At 39.3% G+C, this 24267-nt stretch overlaps 1 protein-coding gene across 3 annotated transcripts in view; it reads right to left on the reverse strand.

Moving 5' to 3' along the window:
- The window catches only part of CPNE4 (copine 4), a 229561-nt gene that overhangs the window by 176164 nt on the left and 29130 nt on the right, over positions 1–24267 (reverse strand). For 2 of the 3 annotated variants that reach the window (XM_054628058.2, XM_054628050.2), the window contains exons 2-3: positions 13056–13205; positions 3827–4014 (exon numbers count right to left, since the gene is read on the reverse strand). In XM_054628058.2, coding sequence (XP_054484033.1) covers positions 3827–4014; positions 13056–13113 — 246 coding nt within the window. In that variant the 5' untranslated portion in view covers positions 13114–13205. The remainder of the gene's footprint in view (positions 1–3826; positions 4015–13055; positions 13206–24267) is intronic. The other variant, XM_054628066.2, reaches the window with a different exon arrangement.

The raw sequence follows: 24267 nt of genomic DNA on the forward strand, positions 1-24267 counted from the left end.
GCACCAACATGCACACACAGGGAAATGTTAGGGGGGAGGTGTGTGTGCACATTTGTGAGTGTGCCAGTTAGTTTTACAGAGAAACATCTACCCAGACAAGAGGAAAAAACAGCAAGCATATCTGTACCAGAATGGGGGACAGCACCAAGAATTCTTTAAGTATTTGTCAAAGTTCCCCATGGTTTCACTACTGAGGAGTTTTGTGTCCTTCATCACATCATCTAGGGAACTACAGCCCCACCAACTTCACCTCAGTTCCTGAGAACTTGGTACAGAAACTTAATCCTAGGCACATTAAGGATAAGAAAGTCATCATGAGTAGCCAACCAAGAAAAAGTCATGCCTGAGATGAAGTAGATCTACCAGGCCTGCTGGATGAAGGAAGAGCAGTGGATATTTTCTACCAGGACTCCAGTGAGGCCTTGGACACTGGCTCCTATAAGATTTTCATAGAGGAGCTGTTGCTACAGAGAATGGATGAGCAGGCAGTGAGGTGGACTGAAAGCTGGCCAGGCTCAGAGGCTGGTTATCAGTGAGACAAATTCTAGGTGGATGCCAGAGACTAGCAGTGGGACACAGGGGTCAGTACTGTTTAAGATCTCCATTAATGACCTGGATGGTGGGGCAGACTGTACCTTCAGCAAGTTTGTAGGTGACAGACCTGGAGCACTCAGGGGACATCTCATCAATGTAATACCTGAAGGGAAGGTCCAAAGACAACAGAGCCAGGCTTCTTTTCACTGGTGGCTAGTGACAGAACCAGAGGTAATGTGCACTAGTTGAAAGACAGGAACATTAGGAAACATTTTTTTGCTTGTGACAGCGACCAGGCACTGGCACAGGTTGCCTGGGGAGAATGCAGAATCCCCTCCTTAGAGACATTCACAACCTGTCTGACACCGTCCTGGGGAACTGGCTCTAGGTGTCCCCACCTCTAGAGGTCCCTTCCAATCTCACCAATTCTGTGTCTGGGAAACAAACAAAACCCCCCAAAACTAAACAAAACAGGAAAACCACAGTTAAAAACAAAATAAGAAGAATACTTGGACGTCATTTCCAATCTCTGGAAATGGCACCTACCCACTCTACAAGAGCATCAACACATTTTCATTCTATATTTACATGTGTGGGTGGCATAATTTACACAAACACACACATATGCACACACAGAACTACAGAACTGCAGAACTGAAAAAAAAAATTCCTCAGCAAGAGGCTGACATATTTTATCAAAATTCTCCCAGAGACAAATGTACACAGATCACTCACTTTCAGGGATTGTCTGCACCTGTAGAGTGGCTATCTGCATATGCTCACCATTACTATTTTTTATCTCTTCATAGATAGGACAACCCTATGCTGAATGCTAAAACTCTTGAAAAGAGAGGGATGAATATGCACTCAAAATTAACTAAAATTAACTGGATTTAATAAATGCCTAATTTTCTCTTATATACTTTATATTCTCTTTTTAAAGTCATACCTTTCAGCTTGATTAACCACAAACACTCAACTATAATTTTTAAGCAAAAATAACCAAAAAGATGTTATTAAAAATATTACATTCCATTCCCTTATATCCCAGTATCTCTAACTTCATGCACAGTGCAACCCCATCAGCCTAAGCCCATGTGCTCCACCTGCATCTGGCCCAAGAGCAGCCATGCAGCCAGCCCTCAGTACTTTCCATGGATTTCAAAAGCACTTCTGTGGAAGAGCACAACTTACACAGACCAAAGCCTGTATTTTGGACATTTCAATTCAGCTACTCCTTGCTGACAAAACCTCCACACAACCAGAGCATGTGATCAGTATGTACATTTCAGTCATACTGCATCTTGCTACAGCACCTTTGGATCTCCAAGGGGTTTAAGGTACTTGGAAATTAAAGATAACTTATGAAGGCACTAAATCCACACTCCTCAGTTCTACTTCTTTCTTTGCCATTTAGTGATTTCTCTGTTGAATATACTCGCTTTACTGGATTTTATTACTTTTTAATTATTACTTTGTATGTTTTTCCTGGTCTTGCTGGATCATTGATTGCCATCAGCAGAAGATTCATCCAGCGAAATTATGTCTCCAGCTATACCTGAGTGACTCTGCTCAATTTAGTTCAGCAATAGGAACTTAATTAAAAATTCTCTTAAGAAGGTGCTGGCCAGAAAATACTCATCATGGCAGAGTGGCATTCGCTTTGCAGCACTGATAGGAACATTAACTAATAAAACCTTTTTTTTTCACACTAAAATGAATTGCCTGGACTCTCACTAGACAGTAGCAGCAACTGACATAAGATGAGAATCATATCAGTGGGCAGATCTATTCTGTAAGATTTACTCTATTCAGACAATCACTTTCCAAATTAAAAACCACATCAAATAAAGGGAATCTCCATTACTACATCAGAATATATAATTTAAATCAACTTACCCTGCCAGAGACAAACTGTATGTAAATGCACCCAAAGTTATTCAGAAAACTGAGACAGCATGAAAGTTTTCATTGTGTCCTTTCCAAACAGGGCCATTTCATTTATTTTGACCTTTAATCCTTTTCTTGAATAATTTCTACTATTTGTGTGATTACAGACAGTGCAGCTAAATGCTTTTTTCTACAGAGAGAGCTAAAATTACTCCTTTTTAGGCTAACTATTTTATCACCCTAAATTTCAATTACATGGACACGCTGATTTTGTAGCACTAAAAACAATGGTGAGAGTTTTATTTCTATTTATAGTCTGGTTTTCTACCAGGAATATATCTAGTGCTTCCACAAGAGCAAACTAAGGAAAGAAGAAGAATACCATCAAAAACCCCTTAACTCTCCTAGGTTGTGCTGGCCTGAAATGGAAAAACTTCATAGGTCAAAACAATTGGAATAAATGGAACAAACTCCTCAAAGTCTGAAAAACTTGGCTGAAAATGCAAAATTAAAAGACCCCTGAATTTGAGGTTTTGCTTTCTGCATATGCCCACCATTATTATTTCTTATCTTTTCATAGATAGGACAATCCTATGCTGAATGCTAAAACTCTTGAAAAGAGAGGGATGAATATGCACTCAAAATTAACTGGATTTAATAAATTCATAATTTTCTCCTACATTCTTTCTAGTCTCTTTTTAAAGTCACACCTTTCAGCTTGATTAACCACAAACACTCAAATGTAATTTTTAAGGAAAATGACCAACAATATGTCATTAAAAATATTATATTCCATTCTATATTCTATAGTTACAATTTGAATTTCTTTAAGACACCATGTTTCCATTCACCAAAGAAATTATTTCCATGATCAGGTAAAATAACACAAAGCAGGATTTTAATCAAACATGCAACCTGCAATACAAGGCAAATTGATAAGGCAAATGCATTCGTTTTACTAACTGCAACAAGGAATCCAACTGTAATGCTCAAATTCTGCAAATCAAGCTACTCTGTCACCAAATCCCTTCCCAGCTAATGATAAATCCTCCTCTCTTCCACAGTATTCCTCTTTATATTGTAATGCCTTGTGGTCACTATGATTATCTGCAGTATTATATAGCTTTTATGAAAAAATAAAGCCTAAAGGGAAAAGTTTTATGATGCTTCTTTTTTAATTCATCTTGATTTTTAATCTAGATTCCAAAGAGAAGTTCAAAGTTTCTGATTCAAACTGTGTTAGGGTTAATGGAAAATCTCCCTTCACTCTTGCAAGACTGTGCCACAGGCTTCAAATTGCTGCTTCTCTTTAGTGTTCTTGCTATTTCAATTTTGCCTCAGCAGTTTGTCTATGCCATCCTAAAGTGCCAGAAGAATCAATTTTATTTTATTAAACACTCACCTCAAACCACTGGCCGTGTGACTGCATTTTAAGGATGACACAAGGGTCTGGTTTTGAGAGGGCATCCCTGTCAGATATGCCTTTGCATGCAACTCGCAACTCCACTTTAGTCAGGCATGGGCTGTTAAAAATTCCCAGGGTGTTGGCTGCTGATTCATAGATGTTGCTCATTTTCTTCATTCCTTGTTCTGAAAGAGAGAAAAGGTCTATTAAGGATGGTGCACACAAGGCACAGCCCCTCCTTCCACACAGTAACAGTGACTGAGAACCAGAGCATGAGGGGAAAGAATAAAATCAAACAAATAACTATAGAAAAAATAAATAATCATCTCATATGTTTATAAGTAAGCCAACTTCAGAATGATATTTTCCACCATGTCTCTGAACTCTGGGGTGAACTATGACCTCGACTTCCAGCTCTGCTCCTGCTTATAGAGCCACATTTCCCCAGCCACAGGCTAGATAGACAGGATGGTAATTCTGTATTTCTTATGACAACATATTGACAAGGGTAAATTAAATTGGTACAGCACTCCTCCAATCTGCTTTTATTTCCCTCGATTCCTTGTAAAGAGTACGCACTTCTTGTATAAACTTTTGGCATAAATGGCATAGGAGGCCCCTTTCATACAAATCTTAAATTGCCAGAAAATATTCATCATGGCCAAAATACATTTCACTGTTTCCACACTTACTAAAGTAGATTACCTGCCTCCATTCCTAAGCAAGTAGCCAAGATTGATGTTCTGTACAGAAGGGCAGGATATTTATGCTGCCACGTGTTGTTGTTGTAGAGTGTTTGCTCTTCTGGGTCAGGAATCAGAGTTACATGAGCACAGATAGCTGGACTAACAGGGACCTCCAACCCTTACTTCATTATGAACACCACCACCCATCTTGTAGCTCAAGAATTTCTCTCAACAGAAGCAACAAAAATATTTTAACACAGAGCTTACCAAAAATCCCCATATGACCATTTCTGCATCAATAAAGAACATAGGAACACTCTAATTGGCACACTTGCTCTGAGCTTCACAGCCTGACCCTTTAAATATTTGCTTCCTAATACATTTTTTAGTGCCTTCATCACTTTATCCCATACATAACAGGGACAAAAAAGGAATCTCATACTTCTAGCAGGCAGATTTGTCTTGCCATTTAATCAGCAAGACATTTTGACTGTCTGTTTCAAATCTTTTCATTGTCTATTCCACAACACCCTGTTCTCAGAGGTTAATGATTTTTGAGAATTGTTTTGATAAAAATTACATTTCAGAGATATGGAAAGGAAAGTGAAGGGTTTTTGCCCCAAATCTGCTAAGTTCAAAATAAACTCAAAACCTGCAGAACCACACCGATCAAGTTTTCCTATGAATTAGGAAGGTATTTCTCAATTCAGAGTATGGGGAGCTGGCAATAGAGTTTCATTCAAATTTCAGGAATGTAAATGTGTGTGACAAGGCAGATTATCTGCTCCCCTGGCAGGAGGGATAAAAGCTTGTTAACAACTCACAGTTCTTCAAATCTATACAACAATTCACTATGTGAACATTGACCTGCTGCCACTACCCCATTCAGATATAAGTGAAGGGAGCCTGAGTGGACCCCAACCACTCTCTGAACCTCAGGCTCTACAGGCATATTTGAAATGTGAGCCACACCACAAACAAAGTGCCTGACATCCTAAGATCAAAACAGTCACCTTCAGCCCCTCCCGGTTACTTGTAAATATTGTCACCTAAACTACTGTTCCTTGGACTTGCTGCTAGGAAAGAAGCATGACTGAGAAAATGGGCAAAACTGAACAACACATGGAAAAGGCAATGATATTGGGCTATGTTATAAAGCCAGGGACTGGAGAGACTGTTGTCTAATTATTCATAATTTTGTAATCCCATCTCCTGCAGAAAGCTGCTCAACAAGCTCATCCCACACATTTACAAGACATTTTTACATGTTGCCCTTTCCAAATTGAAATCCATTTGAAAATTGGGTTAATTCTGTCTCATACACATCATGCATCATTAATAAAATGTCATCCTTTGTGCAGAAATAGGCTGGTGATTTAATTAAACTGGATGATTTCAACACTGAAGAGAAGAGGAAAAAGTAGCAGAGTGAGGGGGAGAGATGTATTTTTCTTCCTCCTACAATAATTATACATTGGTTTTTCAGAACAGCAGGTAAGTATAAAAATTATATTTCTTTTTATCACTACAACTATTATTTCAGCTTTTGCAAGTTCTAAATTTATCAATGGAAAAGATCAAGGCACAGCCTTATTCTTTTGTCTCATTATATTCTTCTTTTAATATAATCACCAGCTTGGGCTGTTGTGCTGATGTCACATCACCAGGAAGCTGGAGGCCTGGAAAATAGATTTTGAGCCCACTGAAAGTGGCTAAAAATGGTATTGTTTTGCACAAACATAGAGAAGTTAGATTGCATAAGATTTTTTTTGTCAATTAACTAGGTACATTATTGATGGAGGAAAAAAATTATTCATTTTTCTTTGCTACAAACTCTTCCTTTTTCAGTTCATTAGAACCTTATTATTCCTTCAATATCCACACAGTTTTGATATTCACTGAACAAGAGCTGTGCCCAGTACAGGAAGGCAATAGAACACATACAAAAAGTGATTGGTCACATATTTTGTAAAGTTTTCATTTTATCATTGCATACATTCTCTCTCATTTCCTCAGGAAAACAGGAAAGTGGTGGATCATATGCTTCCCACACAAACTTATTAGCCAGTGCTAGACTGAAGCAAAACCAGGCCTTCTGTTTTCACCTCTCCATGGTGAAACATCAAGAAAACAGTACCAACTGGAAAAAAATTAAAATTACACTATGCTGCAATTAAAACATACTAGGCTACAAAGAAAACCCAAAAAACAAACAACCAAAAAGAAACCACCAAAGGAAAACAAAAACCAAAGAAAACCCCAAACCAAAAAAAAACCACTAAAGAATGTGTTGGCTACAAAGAAAAAGTGAGAACCTTGAAGACAGGTCTCTGTCTCCAGTCTCTCAAACATGTTCCATATCTGGCATACTTAGAATTCATTTGCTAGAAGTTAACGTGCTCTTTTGACCTTTTTAAAGAGATTCACAGCTCAAAGTGATCTTACTGATACATAGGATGAGATAGGGAAACATGAAGCCAAATTCTTGTCAGTAGTGCCAAGTGACAGGACAAGAGGCAACTGGCACAGACTGAAATTCAGGAAATTTTTATTAAAGCAAAGGAAATTTTTTATTATAAGTTTGGTTCAACACTGCAACATGCTTCTCAGAGAACTTGTAGAGACTTCATGTTTAGAGATATCCAAAACTTGTCTGGACACAGCTTACTTTGAGCACAGGCTTAGAATAGATAATCTGCAGAGGTCTTCTCCAACCTCTTCTACTCAGTGACTAATCAGCAAACAATCAAGTTACAAACTTTTCAGGGTACAGATTGTTTCTGTGATATGTTGTTGAACTAACTGATTATTTGAGGCCCTTGGCTACAAAGCCATGCAGAAAATCAAAATGTACACATAAGCCCAGAATTTCTGGCACAAAGTAGTGCTACACAGGCTCTCATGTGTAGGTACTTCACTAAAAGCACACAAGTTCAGAAAGTTGTGCCTGCCCAGATAACTGGATTACAGTGAAAATCAGTATTACACACTTGACAGCTACATCTTTCTCTATTCAGGGGGACCAAATGGCTTAAAAATGTTCAGTTGTCTAGTGCCTGCAGAAGTAAGGATCTTTGTGACACAGAACACAACCAGTACATGCCTCTCTCTGGGAGTTAAAAGACTTGAAATCAGCTCACTCAACCAGATCCAACTCGTTGCAAAATGGTGATCCACATAAGCTCACCACAAACTCAGAACCAGGCTCCTTAGATTCACCATGAAATAAACCTAAGATGCTTTTTGAATTCTGATTTCAAGTTCACTCCTTTGCCCACAGTGTCATTTTGCCCTCCTACACACACAATGTCCAAAAAGCTTTTCTGCAAGCTGTCTGGGTGAAAAACAAAGAGATTGCTCCCTACAGCCCCTTGTGAAGAATCAGGGGAACATTCACACTCAGCCTCACCTTCAGTTCAGGTAATAAGTGAACAGTAGATGAGAAAGATGCTGAGATTAAAAGCAGTAACCAATGTGCTCTGCATTTAGAGAAAGGTCTTATTATTTAGAAACCTGTACTCCAGAATAAACTACACACAAATGAATTTGGGGGTTGCAGGCTTCCCATCACCATATGTTGAGAGCTGTGTCTGAATTATTTTACTGCCACTTAGGTCATGAAATGAAAATGAGCTAATAGCATATGCCTGCTTCTACAGAAGTAAACAGCAAGTGTCTGCTCCTGGAAAGGTAAATTATGTTTGCAGTATGTGCACATGGTGGGAAATACTAATAGTAGAGTTACATCAAATAAGAGCTGTGAATAAGTGCCTCCAAAAGAGAGCAGCCCTAAAAGCACTGGTTGTTGTGGCACTAGCTGCTCCCTACATATTTACACTTATCAATTATAAATGGGAGAGACATTTAGTATTCAAAACACATGAACAGCTTAACTCTCTAGACAGAAAGCTTCATACCTACACTTTCTGGACCTTCCAGGGTTTAAAGTCTAATAAAAGGAAGTATGAAAACCAAGTCTACAGTTAGAAGCTTAAAATTAATAAAACTCAGATCAAATTAAACAAAATAAAGTAAGAGCAAGATTTATAGAAAAGGCTGAAATTAGGCTGGATGTTCAGGTAGAAGAGTTCCTCTGTTTAGTAACTTGTTCAGCTCCAGCAGAATGTAGGCCATGCACCCCTTCAGGGAATGATAGTAATTGAGATAAGTAATTATTTTTCTTTAAGAAATTTTATGTAATTGAGAATTCCCACTCTCTAATAATTACTGTACCAACTGTTGGCACCAAGTCTTCCTTGGTTGTGAAAAGCAAATCCATTCCTTCACATTCAGCTGTAAATAGATTTGGTGCAAATGAGGAAAGGTGGGAATTCATCAGGAGTTCCTGATTCAGCAAGTTCATTAAATTAATATTCCATGTGTTTAATCAGGAGCTCACTAAGACACCTGGCTTGCCCAGGTCTGAACAGAGACCCCAGCATGACAGGAAAAGCAGACCTATCTTTATTTTGATATGCATTAAGGTTTTTTTATTATGTCTAATCTTTGTTGCTGCTGTGGCCCTTCTCTGTGCATCTCTGGAAACTGCTCATGAACAATCAGTGCTATCTTAAACAAAGTCATTCAATTACTTATCTTGGACCATGTTCCTAGACTCGTGGTTTTCAGCCATATCTCAAATCATTGCACAGGATTCTCCTCCTGTTGGCATTAAAAATTATCCTGGTCAACATCAATTATATTATAAAATGCTACAGAATTTTAAATTATCATAGATCATACAGACAAAATGCAAGCTGTCAAAATTAATTTGAATATGAATTATTATGTAATGGAAAGTCAATAGGTTAGCTAGACCCCTCCACAGGATAGTTTGTGCAATCAAAAGTACAATTTTTCCTCCTTCACTTTGATTATCTGACAACTATTAATGAAGATTCATTTAAAGTTACACCTACCAGAGCTTGACAAAGGCCTTTGAAAAATGAGCAATAAACTCAGTAAGGAAGGGGGGTCTGGAGAATCCACAGCAATGCTATTGTGAACAATGAGACAGATATGATAATGCAAGTAATCTATTTGGACAGAAGGGGAGAAGGTTCAGAACAAAGTGCCAGTGGTGTAAATGGAAATATACATACACTGACAGTTCAAAGGGACTCATTACCATAGAACCAGCTGTTTCAATTTTAAGGGAAAAAGGGAAAGTCACTGGAAAGAAACTGAGACATCTAATGCATGAAAAAACACTGTACAGAAGTGTGCTGCACCTACAGAAATAACCCCATTTCAGTTAAGAGAAGGAAAATCCCCGCAATAACTGGAGCACTGGGAGATGCTCAAATGTGCCCAGTTCTGGATGCTCTGAGTGGCTCCCACTGAAGTCAGACAGTGCAATGCAAAGCACCTGTAGGAGTCAGTGCAAAAATACATATATTCTATTATCCTGCACTGGAAGAGAAAATCTGGAATTCATCCTGGCTCCTTTAGCATGTAGCTAATGCCATCAGCCACCTCTTACTCCACAGAGTTCCCACTGTCTTCCTTCTTACAATGCTGTAAAACATGCAGAAGAAGAGAAATCAAAAATTCACTAATACAAAAAAACCAGGAGACTGAACAAATACAAGATCAAAATAACCTTCCTAGGCATAAATACAGACAACTCCCCTACTAGAAAGCAGTCTCAATGCTTTTTACTGGAAAAGCAGCAGAGATTTTTTTCTTTTTCCCACAGAATCAACTAAGGTCTGTTTCATTTACATTCACTGGATTTGTACCAGTCACAAAGGAGTCTGCCTCTCCCACAGCAAGGCTGGCTCTCAGGCTTGCTACAGAGGGTGAGTGCTTGGTCTTGTTTATAAAATGGCACCTTCTAAAACAGTGTGTTGGTTCAATAGGATAACAGAATGTTTTTTTATTTGGAACAGTGTAGAAGCTAGGGAGAAAACAAACTGGCTCATCTATATGCTGAGACACAGTAACACACACAGTTGTCCTCTTATCCAGTCTTGTTTCCTTAAATATGCCTATCCAAAGCCTTCACTTGCAACTCAATACTTTCAAGCAAAAGCATTAAATAGTCCCCATGTTCCTCTTCCAAATCATGAAAATGGCATATTTTCCCTTAAAAACATGAACGAAAGTGAGTTTGCTCTTCATTTAATTTCTATTTACAACGCATTTAGAACTGACGTTCTACAGCCCTTTCTCACCATTATAAAAGCTAAAAATATATTTAAAAAGCAAGAGAAAGAAATGCCAGCAAAATTCACACTGTTCTATACCATGACTCCTGGAGCTGATGATTTATAAGCTGGACTGAGTAACATGAAACCCCAGGAAAATTCAGGCTTCCACAAGTAAATTATTCGCCTCTTGGTTTGGGTATTGGTTCTCAGAGTCTGGCTTGAGTCTGTGCTGCTCTTGAGAGAATACCTGAAGCATAGGCAGCTGTAAGAGCAGGGATTAAGCATTGATACATGGAAAAACTCAGGACCATTGAATCCACTTCAAACACCACACTGAGGAGTTACACACACCAAAAAACCCCAAACCTACAATATGCAAGCAGTTTGCAAATATAAGTGACACATAAGCCTAGTAAATCAGAGAAATGTAATTGAACCTCTCTAACCAAAAATTTCAAAGCTACTACCATGTGATACTTATTTGACTGCTTATCACTAAAAGCCATTACAATTTTCTTAGGCTTGTCATTTCATTTTTGCTGCTTGCACTAAGTGATATATCAAATGAAACACAAGAATAAAGGTGTATTCACTATGAGGATATGTGTTTGTTGCTTTTCAAAAATTGGTTTTCCCAATCAGGTATTAGAGGGAAAATAAAAGTGTCTTAGCAAGAAACAAAGCTTTACAACATAGCTACTTATGCAAGAATCTTAAACAATTGGACATTTTGCTATACTTCAAAGAAAGATAAGCCTGGAACAAAATCAAATAATCCCGGCACTCTAAGGTGCAGCAGTCAAAATTCTGATATCAAATAAATCCAACAGAGAACCTTCAGAACATGCTGGAGGCAAATAATTCTTGAAATAATTAGACAATTCTGAACAACAAGATAGATGTATATTCTACTACATTAATCCTTGCCTTATCATCTGCACTTGCATAAAATGCATTTGAAATTAAAATTACCCTTTATCCACCCTGCAAAAGCATATTGTCTATCATCTAGAGGAGAATCACTGAATTGTTTACATTGAAAAGACCCCTAAGATCGAGTCCAGCCATTAACCCAGCACTGCCAAGTCCACCAGTAATCCATGTCCCTAAGCACCACATCTACACATCTCTAAAGTATCTGCAAGGATGCTGAATCACTTTCCTGGGCAGCCTGTTATGGTGCTTTACAATCCTTTTGGTGAAGAATTTTGCTCCTCATATCCATTCTAAACCTCCCCTAATGCAACTTGAGGCCATTTCCTCTCATGGTATGGCTCATTGCTTGGGAGTGAAGCAGCAAGCTGTGTTCCTCAGCTATACTCAATTACACCAGAGTATGTATATAAACACATGTAATGCCTGCAAGAGTTTATACATTTACAGATGTAACATATTGCAAACTGCTAATTTTCCTCAACAGATGGCTATAGTGGCTCTTCCTGCAGCATGAAAATGATTCTACAACAGAAGCTGCTTCCTGCTCCTGATCCAAAGACAAGCGCATCAAGAAGAGCAGTGAGGAAGGACTTCCCATTTACTGTTTAGTTATTGCACTTGAAATACAGCCAGAAGGTACACCTGCTGTAAGTTGGCTCCAATTTCCTAGCAACGTGAGAAAAACTGAATTTATTGATTACAGAGTTGAGCCCAAAACTGGGACAGAGCTTTAAAGTCAAGTTGCTCTGTCAGGTAGGGCAGGAGGAGAAGAAAGGGAGCAATGGATAATGCTGCAAGCAGTTGCTCTCTCACTTCATAGCTGCTCCCCCAACATGCTTCACCCCTTTCTCAGCAACAAGCAGAACTCCTATGGCTTCCCAGGACTCTGACAGACAAGGAGCAGCCTGCCCACCCTCAGGGGGTTCCTGGGTAATGAACACCTTTACCTGATGGCTGGAGCCAGTCCTGAGTTCATTCCCTTCTCAACAGAGGTTCAGGGACAACACACTGGGGTTTGTACCACTAGTTAAGGTAGACTCTGAGCCTTTCCTGCCTTCTTGCAATTTACTTACTTTCTATTTTCTTTCCAAAATTCTTGATCAAATATTTGAAGAGTCACCCATGAGACTTAGGCCAAGCACACATTGTCACTGCCTCAGCTAAATCAGCAAGGGATACAATCACATTGCAGCTCCAACTGCAGGCACAAAAAGAGCCATGACAGCCAAATTATATTTATATGGAGAGTGTAATTTCTTTCCTAGTTTAATTTTTACTAGTTTATTCTGACTTTCCTCTAGGAAGTTATATCCTACTCCATACTGGGAGTGTTTTGTAATCACAGTACCACCACACCATGATAGACTCAGTCTCTGAAAAAGCCAGTGGCTATTTTTGGTATCAAATTGATTCACAAAAGAATTGCAGCATGCTGTCAGCAAAAAGTCCTACCAGTGCCAAATGTACCGCTGGTGCCAGTGGCGTGCCATTCCTCTGCTGGCGCGTCCATGCTTCCCAGGATCTGCGCTCTACTGAGCTACCAAAGATGGGTCCTAACGCGGCAGGACACAGCGCAGCCTCACAGAGATCCTAACCTGGGCCCTGGAAGCAACAGAGCTTTGTCAGCAATGTTATAGGAGACCTACTTCCTTCTGACACAGTGCCAAGACTTTGGCTAAGTAACACTTTCAAAAACAAGCTCTAGAAATCCAAGCCATGAAGAATTTTCAAGAGTTTCTCTCCCTCAGGAATTCTTGAGGTGGGAGAAATATCTATGTTGTCAACCATTAATGAGAAGAAGCAAGATACTTGGAATGTCTTTGATAAAACTTTGACATGACAAAAGTCCCTTAAGCACTTCTAAAAGGAACCTATGAGTATACAAAAAAGTTATTTCTTCTTTTTGAAATCTGCAAGTCCCCATTTGTCTTTGATAGCATAAACTTACAACAAAAGGGGAAAATGAAAAATTCAGCTCTTAAAGTGATTACAGAGTTAGAGGCAGAGGGAAGGGGTTCTCAGTTCCTAAAATGATGCATACCGAAAAAATGAACTCATATAATCATTACTGATGGAAGTCCAACTGCCACACACAAAAAACACTGGAACACCTGCTGGTCTTGACATCACAGCCTGGTAGGAGAACATTTTATGCAATTCACATCAGGCAAGCAATACCCCTAAGTTTTGGGCACATATTGCACAGGACTTCACCTACATTCGTGTGTCTTTAAAGCACAAATTTATACAAGGTGCAATAATGTCCATGAAGCACCCACTGTTAACAGAGAGAAAGGAATGCCTATAAGCCAGCAGTGATGGCACTCAAGGGAGAAGAGACACAAGAGGCTGGTATTGAAGTCCCAGACAGATGTTTCCACTTCACAAATGCAATTTGACTATGGTCAAATTATCTAAGGCATAGTTATGTATTAATTGGGAGTTGAAAGCTATTTCCAGACTTTCTCTCCATTCTCTTAATGGAATGGAGAAACTCTTAATTCCTTCCCTCACCTGTCCTCTGCTGAGTATGATTGCTCTTCAAACAGAAATTTATCTACTCTCTTACAATGTCTGTTGAAAGACAGTTGCAAAGCATCAGCGACATAAGGAATCGTAAGGCAGAGTCACCATGATATTTCCTAAGAGCATAGAAGAGTAGAACTAGCCTCTATAGATATCTCATCATGCCAAAAATGAGTGTTGATAACTAAACTGGATCCCAAATATTCCATGAGAGATGTGACAAAATTTAGAACATGGTAAAACCTTATTGTTGCTCAGAGCACAAAGCAATGTCTTTCTTGTTCAAGTATTTATATCTCTCTCTGTATTTATAACTCTCTGTATAAGTATGGATAGCCATTGGGCTCTTTTATACCTGCATATATTTAAAATTAGGAAAATGCATGTTGGCAGTAACCAAAATGCAACTGTACCAACAAAAAATGTTCAAATTGATCTTTGACCTCTTCAGCGATATAAGGCATTTCCCATGCACTGTGTGTTTATCTGTCTTATTCCTGATCTGCAGTGATCCAGTGCAAATAGATCCAATAGTCAAAGATATTTTTCATAACTTAAAAAGAATTACAATTTCATAATTTCATATAATTACTGGTCTAATGCATGAACATGTTTCAGTGTACACAAGTATAGGGTAACTCCAAAATGAAGAGATTGAAAAGGCCTTCATAAGTATGGAAACCAAGATCTTCATTTTTGTTCCTTTTAACTAGTAGAAGATTGTGCTTTTATTTTCTTCTCTAGTGGCAGCAACTGCCTTAGGTAAAGGTGCTTCAAGAGGAAAAGAAGCAAAAAACCCATAGAAATTAATAATAGAGAACATGGGTTATAGCAAATGCATGTCCTCACATATCGGCCCACGCAATGCATGTCCATCAAAATTTCAGTGACAGATGCCTTTGTAACTTCTTTATGGTATCAAATCCACCCTTGGATACCTGTGGAAAAGATGTAGTAAATATTTCTAAAACATTTTGAAAAGATATGCACTTTTACAAGAATTTTGCTGTTTTAGTCATAAGCATTATTTTCCAATTACAAAGATTACAGCAATTCAGATCTGACCCAGCGAATGATGGATGACACTCTTTATGCTCTGGAGTCAACATGAAAATTTTACTTACAATTTCTGCCCTCTACAAAAATTGGGTTATACAATAATGAGGTGCTTGACTGCTGTTGCATTAAGTCTGTAATGAGACTGAACGCACAGTCACTCCATTTAGTGTTTTAAATTGCTTCAACTTCCGAGTAAATACATCAACAAAGACCGAGCTGGGATATTAAGTGTAGACCAGTACATCAAAATAGGATGTTAACTTGCTGATGTTACACGAATATTATTTCCATATTTCACTGAAGAATTCTTCAAATGATTCACTTGTGTAATATGTTATTAAATGAAGCACATAGAGGCATCTTAAACATTAATTTAATTGAAGGTAGGAGTAACACAGGAAAATATTTAATACTTGCTGTAGGAAAATGCCAGTTCTTCTCATGAGATTTTTATTATAAGCTAGAAAGCCTGACATCAATTAAATTTCCTACCTGTGCTGGCTTTTAATTTTACCTTTTACAAGAACATGGGCATTTTACAACATGCTAAGAAAACTGTTTCGGTCAAATGATTACTGCAGCATTTCTTATTTAGCTACTTCCAGTGTGAAGTTTCACCTTGCTTTTTCCATTCCTCCCCTTTTTTGGCCTCCAAGCAGCCATGTTTTTCCATCTGTGGTAGGTAACCTATGACCATTTCAGACCTCTGCCAAGATTATGCTTTCACAGGAAATAGGCTGCCCAAGAAAATTCTCAGAGCAGTTTGAATACACCTACATCATGTTTCCCAGTGATAACACAAAGGAGTTCTTTAATTCTGTCACTTCAACATCTGACAAGTGCTGCTGTCAAATTGCACTGGGTCTTCAGTACAGGTAACACAGGCCAGTTGTCTAGTAAGAGTAATTTAGGTTGAGAGGGATCTCTGGGAATTTCTGTTTCCCATCCTTAGCTCAAAGCAGATCTTGTTCAGATGAGCTCTGGCAGTCTCCAATGATGAAGATCCCACTCCCTCTCTGGGCCTTTCTTCCAGCACTTGACCACCATCTTTGACAATTTATTGTTAGTTTTCCTTGTTACAGCTTATGCCTGCTGCCAAATATCCTAACACTGTTCCTCCAAGAGAACCCTGGCTGCATCTTCTCAGATGACAGCATTAAGATCACATTCCCTTAGCCTCCTCCTTTTAGCACTGAACAAAGCCAGGATCCTTCCAAGACTCCCTTCACTGACTTAGTTAGCTAGTGTGTCAGAAGGTCTGGTTAACTCGGTTACAATTATTCAGAACTAAAAAGGAGAAAGATCACTGCAATTTCCAGCATGTTATGGGCAGAAGGCAGGGTGTAGAAGACCATAGTTATGTTAAACAAGCAGCATATTCCAACTGGGACCTGCATCCATAACTGGCTTTTCACAAAGCCATTTGCAATGACAACTTTGGCTGGTCAAACTCTACCAACAAAAATGCAAGCTCTTGAACACCTCACTTACACACTGCCTACAGAGTAACTATTAATACAGAGACAAACATCTTTAATGGGGGTGTAGCACTTCCCATGCATTCCTTCAAGGGACACTCAGGAAAGGTTATACAAATTATTGCAAGTTTAGTCTGGTTGTTATAATGATGTGCCACCGCAGAAAGGTGGCTTAATAGAATACAGTGATAAATAGGGAGGAATGTTTAAAACCTTATCTTTCACTCCTTGGCATTTTGAATTCCTGAATAAGTCCTTTCAGTCAGTGAACACATTTTGAACTCAGACAAATGGTATTTTGAGATTTTTCCCCTCCTCGGACTTTTGTTCAAAGATTGTACTGAGAAAATTAAATATTAAATGTTGCTTTTACTTCTTGACTGTTCAAAATGGATTCTAATTTCTGTTTGCCATATTTTCAAATTAAAGTTTTCATTAAAATTGCTGTGCAATTTTAATGGTACTAACATTTTTTGTTTCCTTAGCTTATCTATCTGCTGTCCAGTACAATTAGCATTTCTTATTATGTGAAATTTAGCAGTCTGCTAGAAAACTTTCTGTTTTAGCTTCAACCTGCTGTCCAAAACGAAAACACTTCATATCTGCCCATTACATGAAATTGTCTAGAAAAATTAAAAGTAGTTTGGTGAAAACTTGTTGAAACAGACTCTGGTAAAGCCTCTTAGTCTGTTATCAATATAATGGGTTTCTTAATTGCCACAGATATAGCAATTTTTAACTTTGCTGGATTTTGTGTTTTCTGTTGGATGCTGTCCTTGCCTTTCCTCAGTATTTAAAGCAATAACCAAAGAGCTCACAGAAGAAGCTGTATTTTCTATTGCCTTATTTCCAATATTCTCATCTTCAGTTTCTTATGCTTAAAAATTGCCTCATGTTTTGTACTTCTCAAAACAATAGCCTCAAACTCCCCTAACACAAAGATAAAAGCTCCAAGACATCAAAACCTAATTTTGTTGTCCCCATCTAAAAGCAGAAAATACAATCCTTAGAATTAGACAGAGGATCACACAAAAGATTTCTGTCAAAGAAAAAAAACAGAAAATGATACCTGAAAACCAGCTTTGAATAAAAAAGAAAAAAAAAGTTCTGATTATGCTATGTTTAGTCTAGCAAAGGTTAAAGGCCACAAAATCATCTTTTCAATCTGGCTGCATGAAAATTCAAAATATTTTGCTCAAATATCACTCCATTTCTCACCCACTACTCAGGCATTTTGATTTTTGCCATGTATAAAATATATTTATTTAAGCTGTGTCATTTGCAGTGGTGTGTTTCAGGAATTGCTTACCCTTCATTTACAATGACCTAAAGCCAGGAAACCCTCAATATTGCCCCTCAAGCATCTACAGGCTGAAAACTCCTAAGCTGACACAGCACAGACCCCAGGTGGGAGGAACTCATCCCTGTTCTGTCACCCCAATGTCTTCTTCATTTACAGTAAAATACACATTAGTGTCTACAAATACCAAGCAAATGTGTAAAACTGCATTTTTTACCTAATAGCCAGCAGTCAGCCAGCTTCCATGAGAGCAAACCCAACTCTTCACAGGACAGAAGAAACCACTTCAATCTAGCCTGGCTTAGCCAGCTGTCTGACATGATCCTACCCAGAACTGAACTGGCAAGTACCTGTCACTACTGTGTCAGCAAAATCAGGACCTGACATCAAGAGAAACTGAGCACTTATTTGTATTTGAATAACATCATGTGCTTTGTTCTAAGAGGGTGCAAGAGACTACCCAGAGAGTAAGCTGATTGAAACTACCCCAATGCAGAATGCCAAACTGCACCTCAGCTTCTCAACCACCAACCTCTGTGTCCAAGGACCTGACATTTCCTAACAGCAAATAACTCAAAGACCACACTGTTCCTCACTTGTCCTACCTGTCAACAAGGATGGAGTGGTCCTGCTTCTATCCTGGTCTGATGGAAGACTAGGCTGAGAAAACCACTGATGGATGCTACACTTTGTTATGTCATTCTAGTCTCTGCCCTTTCTAGTTGTAAGCTTTCTGCTTTATTTTCCTTTACCACTCATCTCAAATATCCCACACAGCTGTCACTCAAGGTCAAACCACACAGAGACAGGCAAATCCCTCAGATAATTAAGCTTTGGCTTCATATAGCACTATGGTTATCAGAATTCAAACATTTGGGTAACACAATTTATGGTGGAAAGGGTGTGGAAAATAGGAGAGACATATTAGCTGGTGGTTTGTTGCACTACAAAACTATTAGCACTCACTTGTGCCTGTCCAGTTGATTCCTACCACTGCTCAGATAAGCTCACAAATGCCCATATAGCCCTGTCTGATTACAAGCAGACCACAAATATGTCTGTAAATATCAGTGACCCAGAGAGAGGAAGCAGCACCTCTGGCCACCTGTTTCCCTGCTGATCATGGGGAGTCTACAACCTACATTTTAAAATAAGGGAAAATACCAACAGGTGGAAGGCCAATTCCACATTGTCCTTCACACAGTCTGTGCTTACCCAAACAACCTCCAGGATTTCCTATACTCTTCCACCTTAGATGAGCAAATTTTTAGGTACAAATTACTGCACTGGATCCTAATTCCAATTCAAAACATAATCCCCACACAAAGTAATGAAGCTCACTTATCAACCTGTTGCCTGAGGGACTCAGAGATGACCTCCAAATAATCACAAGATAGGCAATGACCCTGCCTATTCAAAAACAGGACGGTCTTTATAAACCTCATAAAAGGTAAGATTAAAGCCAGTTTTCCCTCTTTACCTCAAAATAAAAGATCCAAACAAAAACCACACACAACTCTTGTCTTCAGTGAGGATATGAGGTCTAAATACACAGTTGCTGTGACTGAACAAGCTCCTGTGAAATTGAAGAGGAGCTATTCTTTTTTCCAGTAGCCAATGTTCTTTCCCAAGGGTAAGATTTGGAATACTCATTTTATCCTCTACTGCCAACACAGCAGCTGTACCTACATGCTCTTTGGTTAAAAAAGAGTTATTTGGCACAACAGCTCATCTTGCCAATTATCTAAAGGGACCCACTGCTTCCTTTCTGGAGTGAAAGTGGAGTGGCTGGGACTTCCACAGCCACACTGACCACAGTCAAAATCATTGTCACCTCCAGAGCCAAAAGCTTAGCTCTAATACAGGCAGTATTTTTTGAAAGATATATTGCTCTAGAAAAAGCACAAAGTACACAAAATGCACATTTTAATTCCCCTAGACCAGTTATTCTATGGTATTTAGTAGGATTATTTACACTGTGGCAAGAGCATGGTCAAAGAGGACCACAAAAGCCATGAGAGAGGTAAGAAAAGGACACAGACCATTAGAGATTAGTTATGAAAATAGCAAGGTTTTACTATCCCCAACACCTCTCTAGTGGGAGCTCAGACATGTAACATGCAGGATTGAAGCTCTTGAGAAGCCAGAAGCCAGTGTTCCCCTCAAAAACACACAGTAAGTAATGGTTTCTCATTAAACCCTTTTAGAAAGACTCTGCCTCTCACTTTCTTTTTCTATTTACGTTTCTTTGCCAAACTTCTGTCCCAGCTCCACCTTGGCCAGCATCCCAACCTTTTTTGACAGTGCTGCAATGTCACTCCTACTGCCAGCGACAGACAGTGGAGTCTGCTGGTCTAGAATGACTTACTAGGAGAGAGGTGGAATGAAGAGAACACATGCACAGTGTGGCCCTAATGTTCTTCCTCTCCAATACTAATAAGAAGGTAGATCTGGACTGCTGAGACCTGTAAATTTTTCTGGACAGAGACTGCATCTGCTCCAAAAAGGGTGATGAATACTACAGATGACCATAATTATACCAGGCCCACCTGTCTTCACTCAAAAAAGAGAAGAAATGTCTCCATATTTTCCCCGAAGAGAAGCAAGTAACAGAATTTTAAAACAGGTATTTTCTGTGCCAATCTAAGAGAAACCCCTCTTTCCATGAGATTTTGGCCATATAAGGTCAACCAGAAAGAAGAAATAACACCCACTGGCTGGTCACAAGTACGCAATAAAAATGGAAATCAATGTTAATGGAAGAATGTTGTTGGCTGCTTAAATTTTGTTGAACAGCAAATACACTCAGCACATTATCACTTTCTTCATGGGCATTCAAAAACACAGGGAGAGACATCACATAAAGCATCCATTCAAAACTATTTGCTCAGTTAATATCATTTTATGGCTATGGAGGAGAATGTCTTCAATATTTCTGCAGGATTCTAGTGCCTCTCCAAAAGAGAGTTTTTCCTCATATATCAAGGTGTTCCAGTAATTTATGTGAGAGCCTTATCCCCAGCAGATGTGCTGGGCTGGGATTAAGCTAATTTTTCCTCACATGGGGTTATTCTTTGTTTTGCAAAAACTGTGTTGATAATACCAGGGAAGTTTTTTTTATTGCTGAGCAGGGCTTACACAGAGTCAAGGCCTTTTCTGCTCCTCACATCACCCCACCAGCAAAAGGGCTGGGATTCACATGGAGCTGGGAGGGAACACAGCCAGGAGAGCTGACCTCCACTGACCAAAAGGATATCCCATACCATACGGCTTCGTGCTCAGCAGATAAAGCAGGGGCAAGAAGAAGGAAGGTGAAGGCATTTGGAGTGATGGGGTTCATTTTCCCAAGCAAACATTACATGTGATGGAGCCTTGCATTCCTGGGAATGGCTGAACGCCTGCCTGCCCATGGCAAATGGATTCCTTAGTTTGCTTTGCTCCTGTGTGCAGCTTTCACTTTACCCATTAAACTGTCTTCTTCTCAACCCATGAGTTTTACTCACTTCTACTCTTCCAATTCTCTCTCCCATCCCACTGGGGTGAGCAGCTGTGTAGTGCTTAGCTGCCAGCTGGGGTTAAACCACGACAGCTGCTGCACACTGAGCATGCAGATCAGACCCTTACAGGGAGTTTGGAACACACATATGGAAGCAGCAAGCACGTGTCAGAGGAAAGACTCTCCTGAAGCAACTGTTTTTAAAAAGCTCATAATAACTCTATGGTTCTTTTTACACCAATAATGTTTTAATTAAACTACAAAGATTTCCAAGATCCTGAACATTCTCTCAAGTGATATCCTAAGGCTTAAGTATTGTGAATCTTCCATCACAATTACACAGAGCTTATACTACTTACCAAATGCTTTGTTCCTTGCAATTCCCTTGATTATAAAAGGAATTGATTTTTTTACCTAATTTAAGATCCTTTACATCACTTTAAATTGCATTACTAGATTGGAACATAAATCTTTACTGTTTGTAGGGTTTTTTCACCTAAGAAAAAGTCTAATAATTGCATCAAAGAACAACAAAGCATCCAAAAGTTTAAAAAACCCCAAAACATGAGATTTTAAAATAATATATTTTAATACAAAACTTTATATTACCTAGTGTCTGAAAAAAAATGCAAGAAAAAAAGTTTCTGAAAGTAAGTGAGCTGTGCTGAAATCCTTTTTTTTATGCGTCTTCCTATCAATGAAGTCATTGGAAAAGGAAAAAATTCGAGTCCAGATTTCATCTGAATTTGAAGCCCACTCCAAACTCTACTGAAGACAATGTAAAGATGTCATTCACATCACAGGCTGAGAAGTCCCTGTATTCTCTTGCTTTTGCAGCACTTGACCTTTCCTACAGGCAAATTAAGGAGTGAGTCACCCACAAACCCATTTGCCCTCAAAAAGAGTGGTAGAATTGCCACCAAAGATGGCAAAGACTTTCTTGTTTTAGCACTGTCACAGAAAGGCATGTGAAACTTCATAAAAACCAGTGTCATAACACACACAAACTAGAAGGCTCAATTAAGTAATTAATACAGCATATTTTGTTCTGGCATTTCCTGACCCTCAAGGGCTTGGCTTTACTTTTCAAAGCAGGGAGCTACCACATGAAATATGCCAGAGTTATTCAGAAAGCCAACCATAGGCAGACAATCCATCCAACAAACACTTGGTGGTACAAAACACAGGCATCAACAAGACAGAGTGGTTTTTATCACCCAGATACCTCCTGCTCATGTGAAGTGGAGCCTCACAGCAGCAATAGACTTTCCTGTCTGCTATAGGCCATAGCAGAGCAAAGGCTGTGCCAAAACACACTCCATGGCAGTGGGGTCTGTACAAAGGAGCTTTGCCCATCACTCTCAGATCCTGTCAGGGGAGGAGTTGCTCCCAGACAATGGCTGCCAGCATGGGCATACAGTACTCAGACCTGTGCAGCAAATATAATTAATGCAAAAGCTCTTCTGCCAGAAAGCACACCAAGAGCAGTAGAGGTGATAGGAGGCAAGCATTTCATTAGGAAAGGGTTTGCTCATTGGTAATTCTGCTATGAATTATAGATGAAGAGCAATACAAAGAAGAAAAAAAAAGAAACCTCAGGTCCTGTTCCAGACTGTAGCACAGCTATACACTGCTCATTTATGCATCCTTCCTGTTTGCTGCCTACCCTGTCTCCTTTCTACTCCTAGCCCAGTTTCCATTTCTGCTCTTTATTTGAGTTAACATCACCAATCTTCTACCAAATTTCCTTTTTCAAGCAGCTTCCAGTCTTGAGTGCTTCTCAACCCACTCTGCTCTCTCTCCTGCAACAGTTCTTTTGTTTTGGTTTGGGGTTTTTAAATTTCTTTTTGGGGTGGGGTTTTGAGAGGAAGGAAAATAACACAAGGCTTTCAAAAATAAACCCTTCCTTGCCTTTTGTTCCTGTCACCCAAATCATCTTGATCAGGAGGCTCCCTATCATCATCCCATCTAACCCTTTAGAACTCTATTTCATGAATCTGAGCTCAAACCTCATCCTTACCACAGTACCAATCTCTCTTCTGTTCTCACCTACATCCAAGCTCTTTCCAAATGCAGTCAAAATGTTACCTAGTCCTTCCAACTTCCTTGCCTAGTGTACAGCTCCCCTTTTCCCAGAAGTTAATCTGTTGGTTTCTCTTCTCAAACACAGCTCTCACTCCTTTTTGCCAAAAAAGACAAACTTGAACTAATTGGTGACAACAGACAAGGACAAAACTGAGGAACTCAGCTTTTATTTGTCCAAGTCTTCGTTGGCAGTCTGTTCCTGTATCTCTAACATGGATGGCCTGCAAGACAGGGATTGAGGGAGAAAGTGCCTCCCACTCTTAGAGGAGATCAGGTTTGTGGCCACCTGAGGAATCTGAACATACATAACTCTGTGGGAGCTGAAAGATGCGTCCTAGAGTCCTGAGGGAATTGGCTGATGTAGCTGCCAAGCCACTCTCCATGATATTTGAAAAGTCATGGCAGTCAGGTGAAGTCCCAGTTGAGTGGAAAAAGAGAAACAGTGTATTCAGCTTTAAAAAGGGTAGAAAGGAGGACCTTGAGACCTATCAACCTGTCAGCCTCACCTTTCTGCCTGGGAAGATCTTGGAACAGATCCTCCTAGGAGCTATGCTAAGGCACAAGGAGAACAGGGAGTTGATTCAGGACAGCAGCACAGCCTCACCAAGGGCAAGTCCTGCCTGAACAACCCAGTGGCCTCCTGTGATGGAGTGACTGCAGCAGTGGACAAGGAAAAGATCTACGGACATCAACTGTCTGGAGTACTGCAAGGCTTTTGTC

Source organism: Agelaius phoeniceus, chromosome 1, assembly GCF_051311805.1.
Source record: "Agelaius phoeniceus isolate bAgePho1 chromosome 1, bAgePho1.hap1, whole genome shotgun sequence".
Taxonomy (NCBI): Eukaryota; Metazoa; Chordata; class Aves; order Passeriformes; family Icteridae; genus Agelaius; species Agelaius phoeniceus.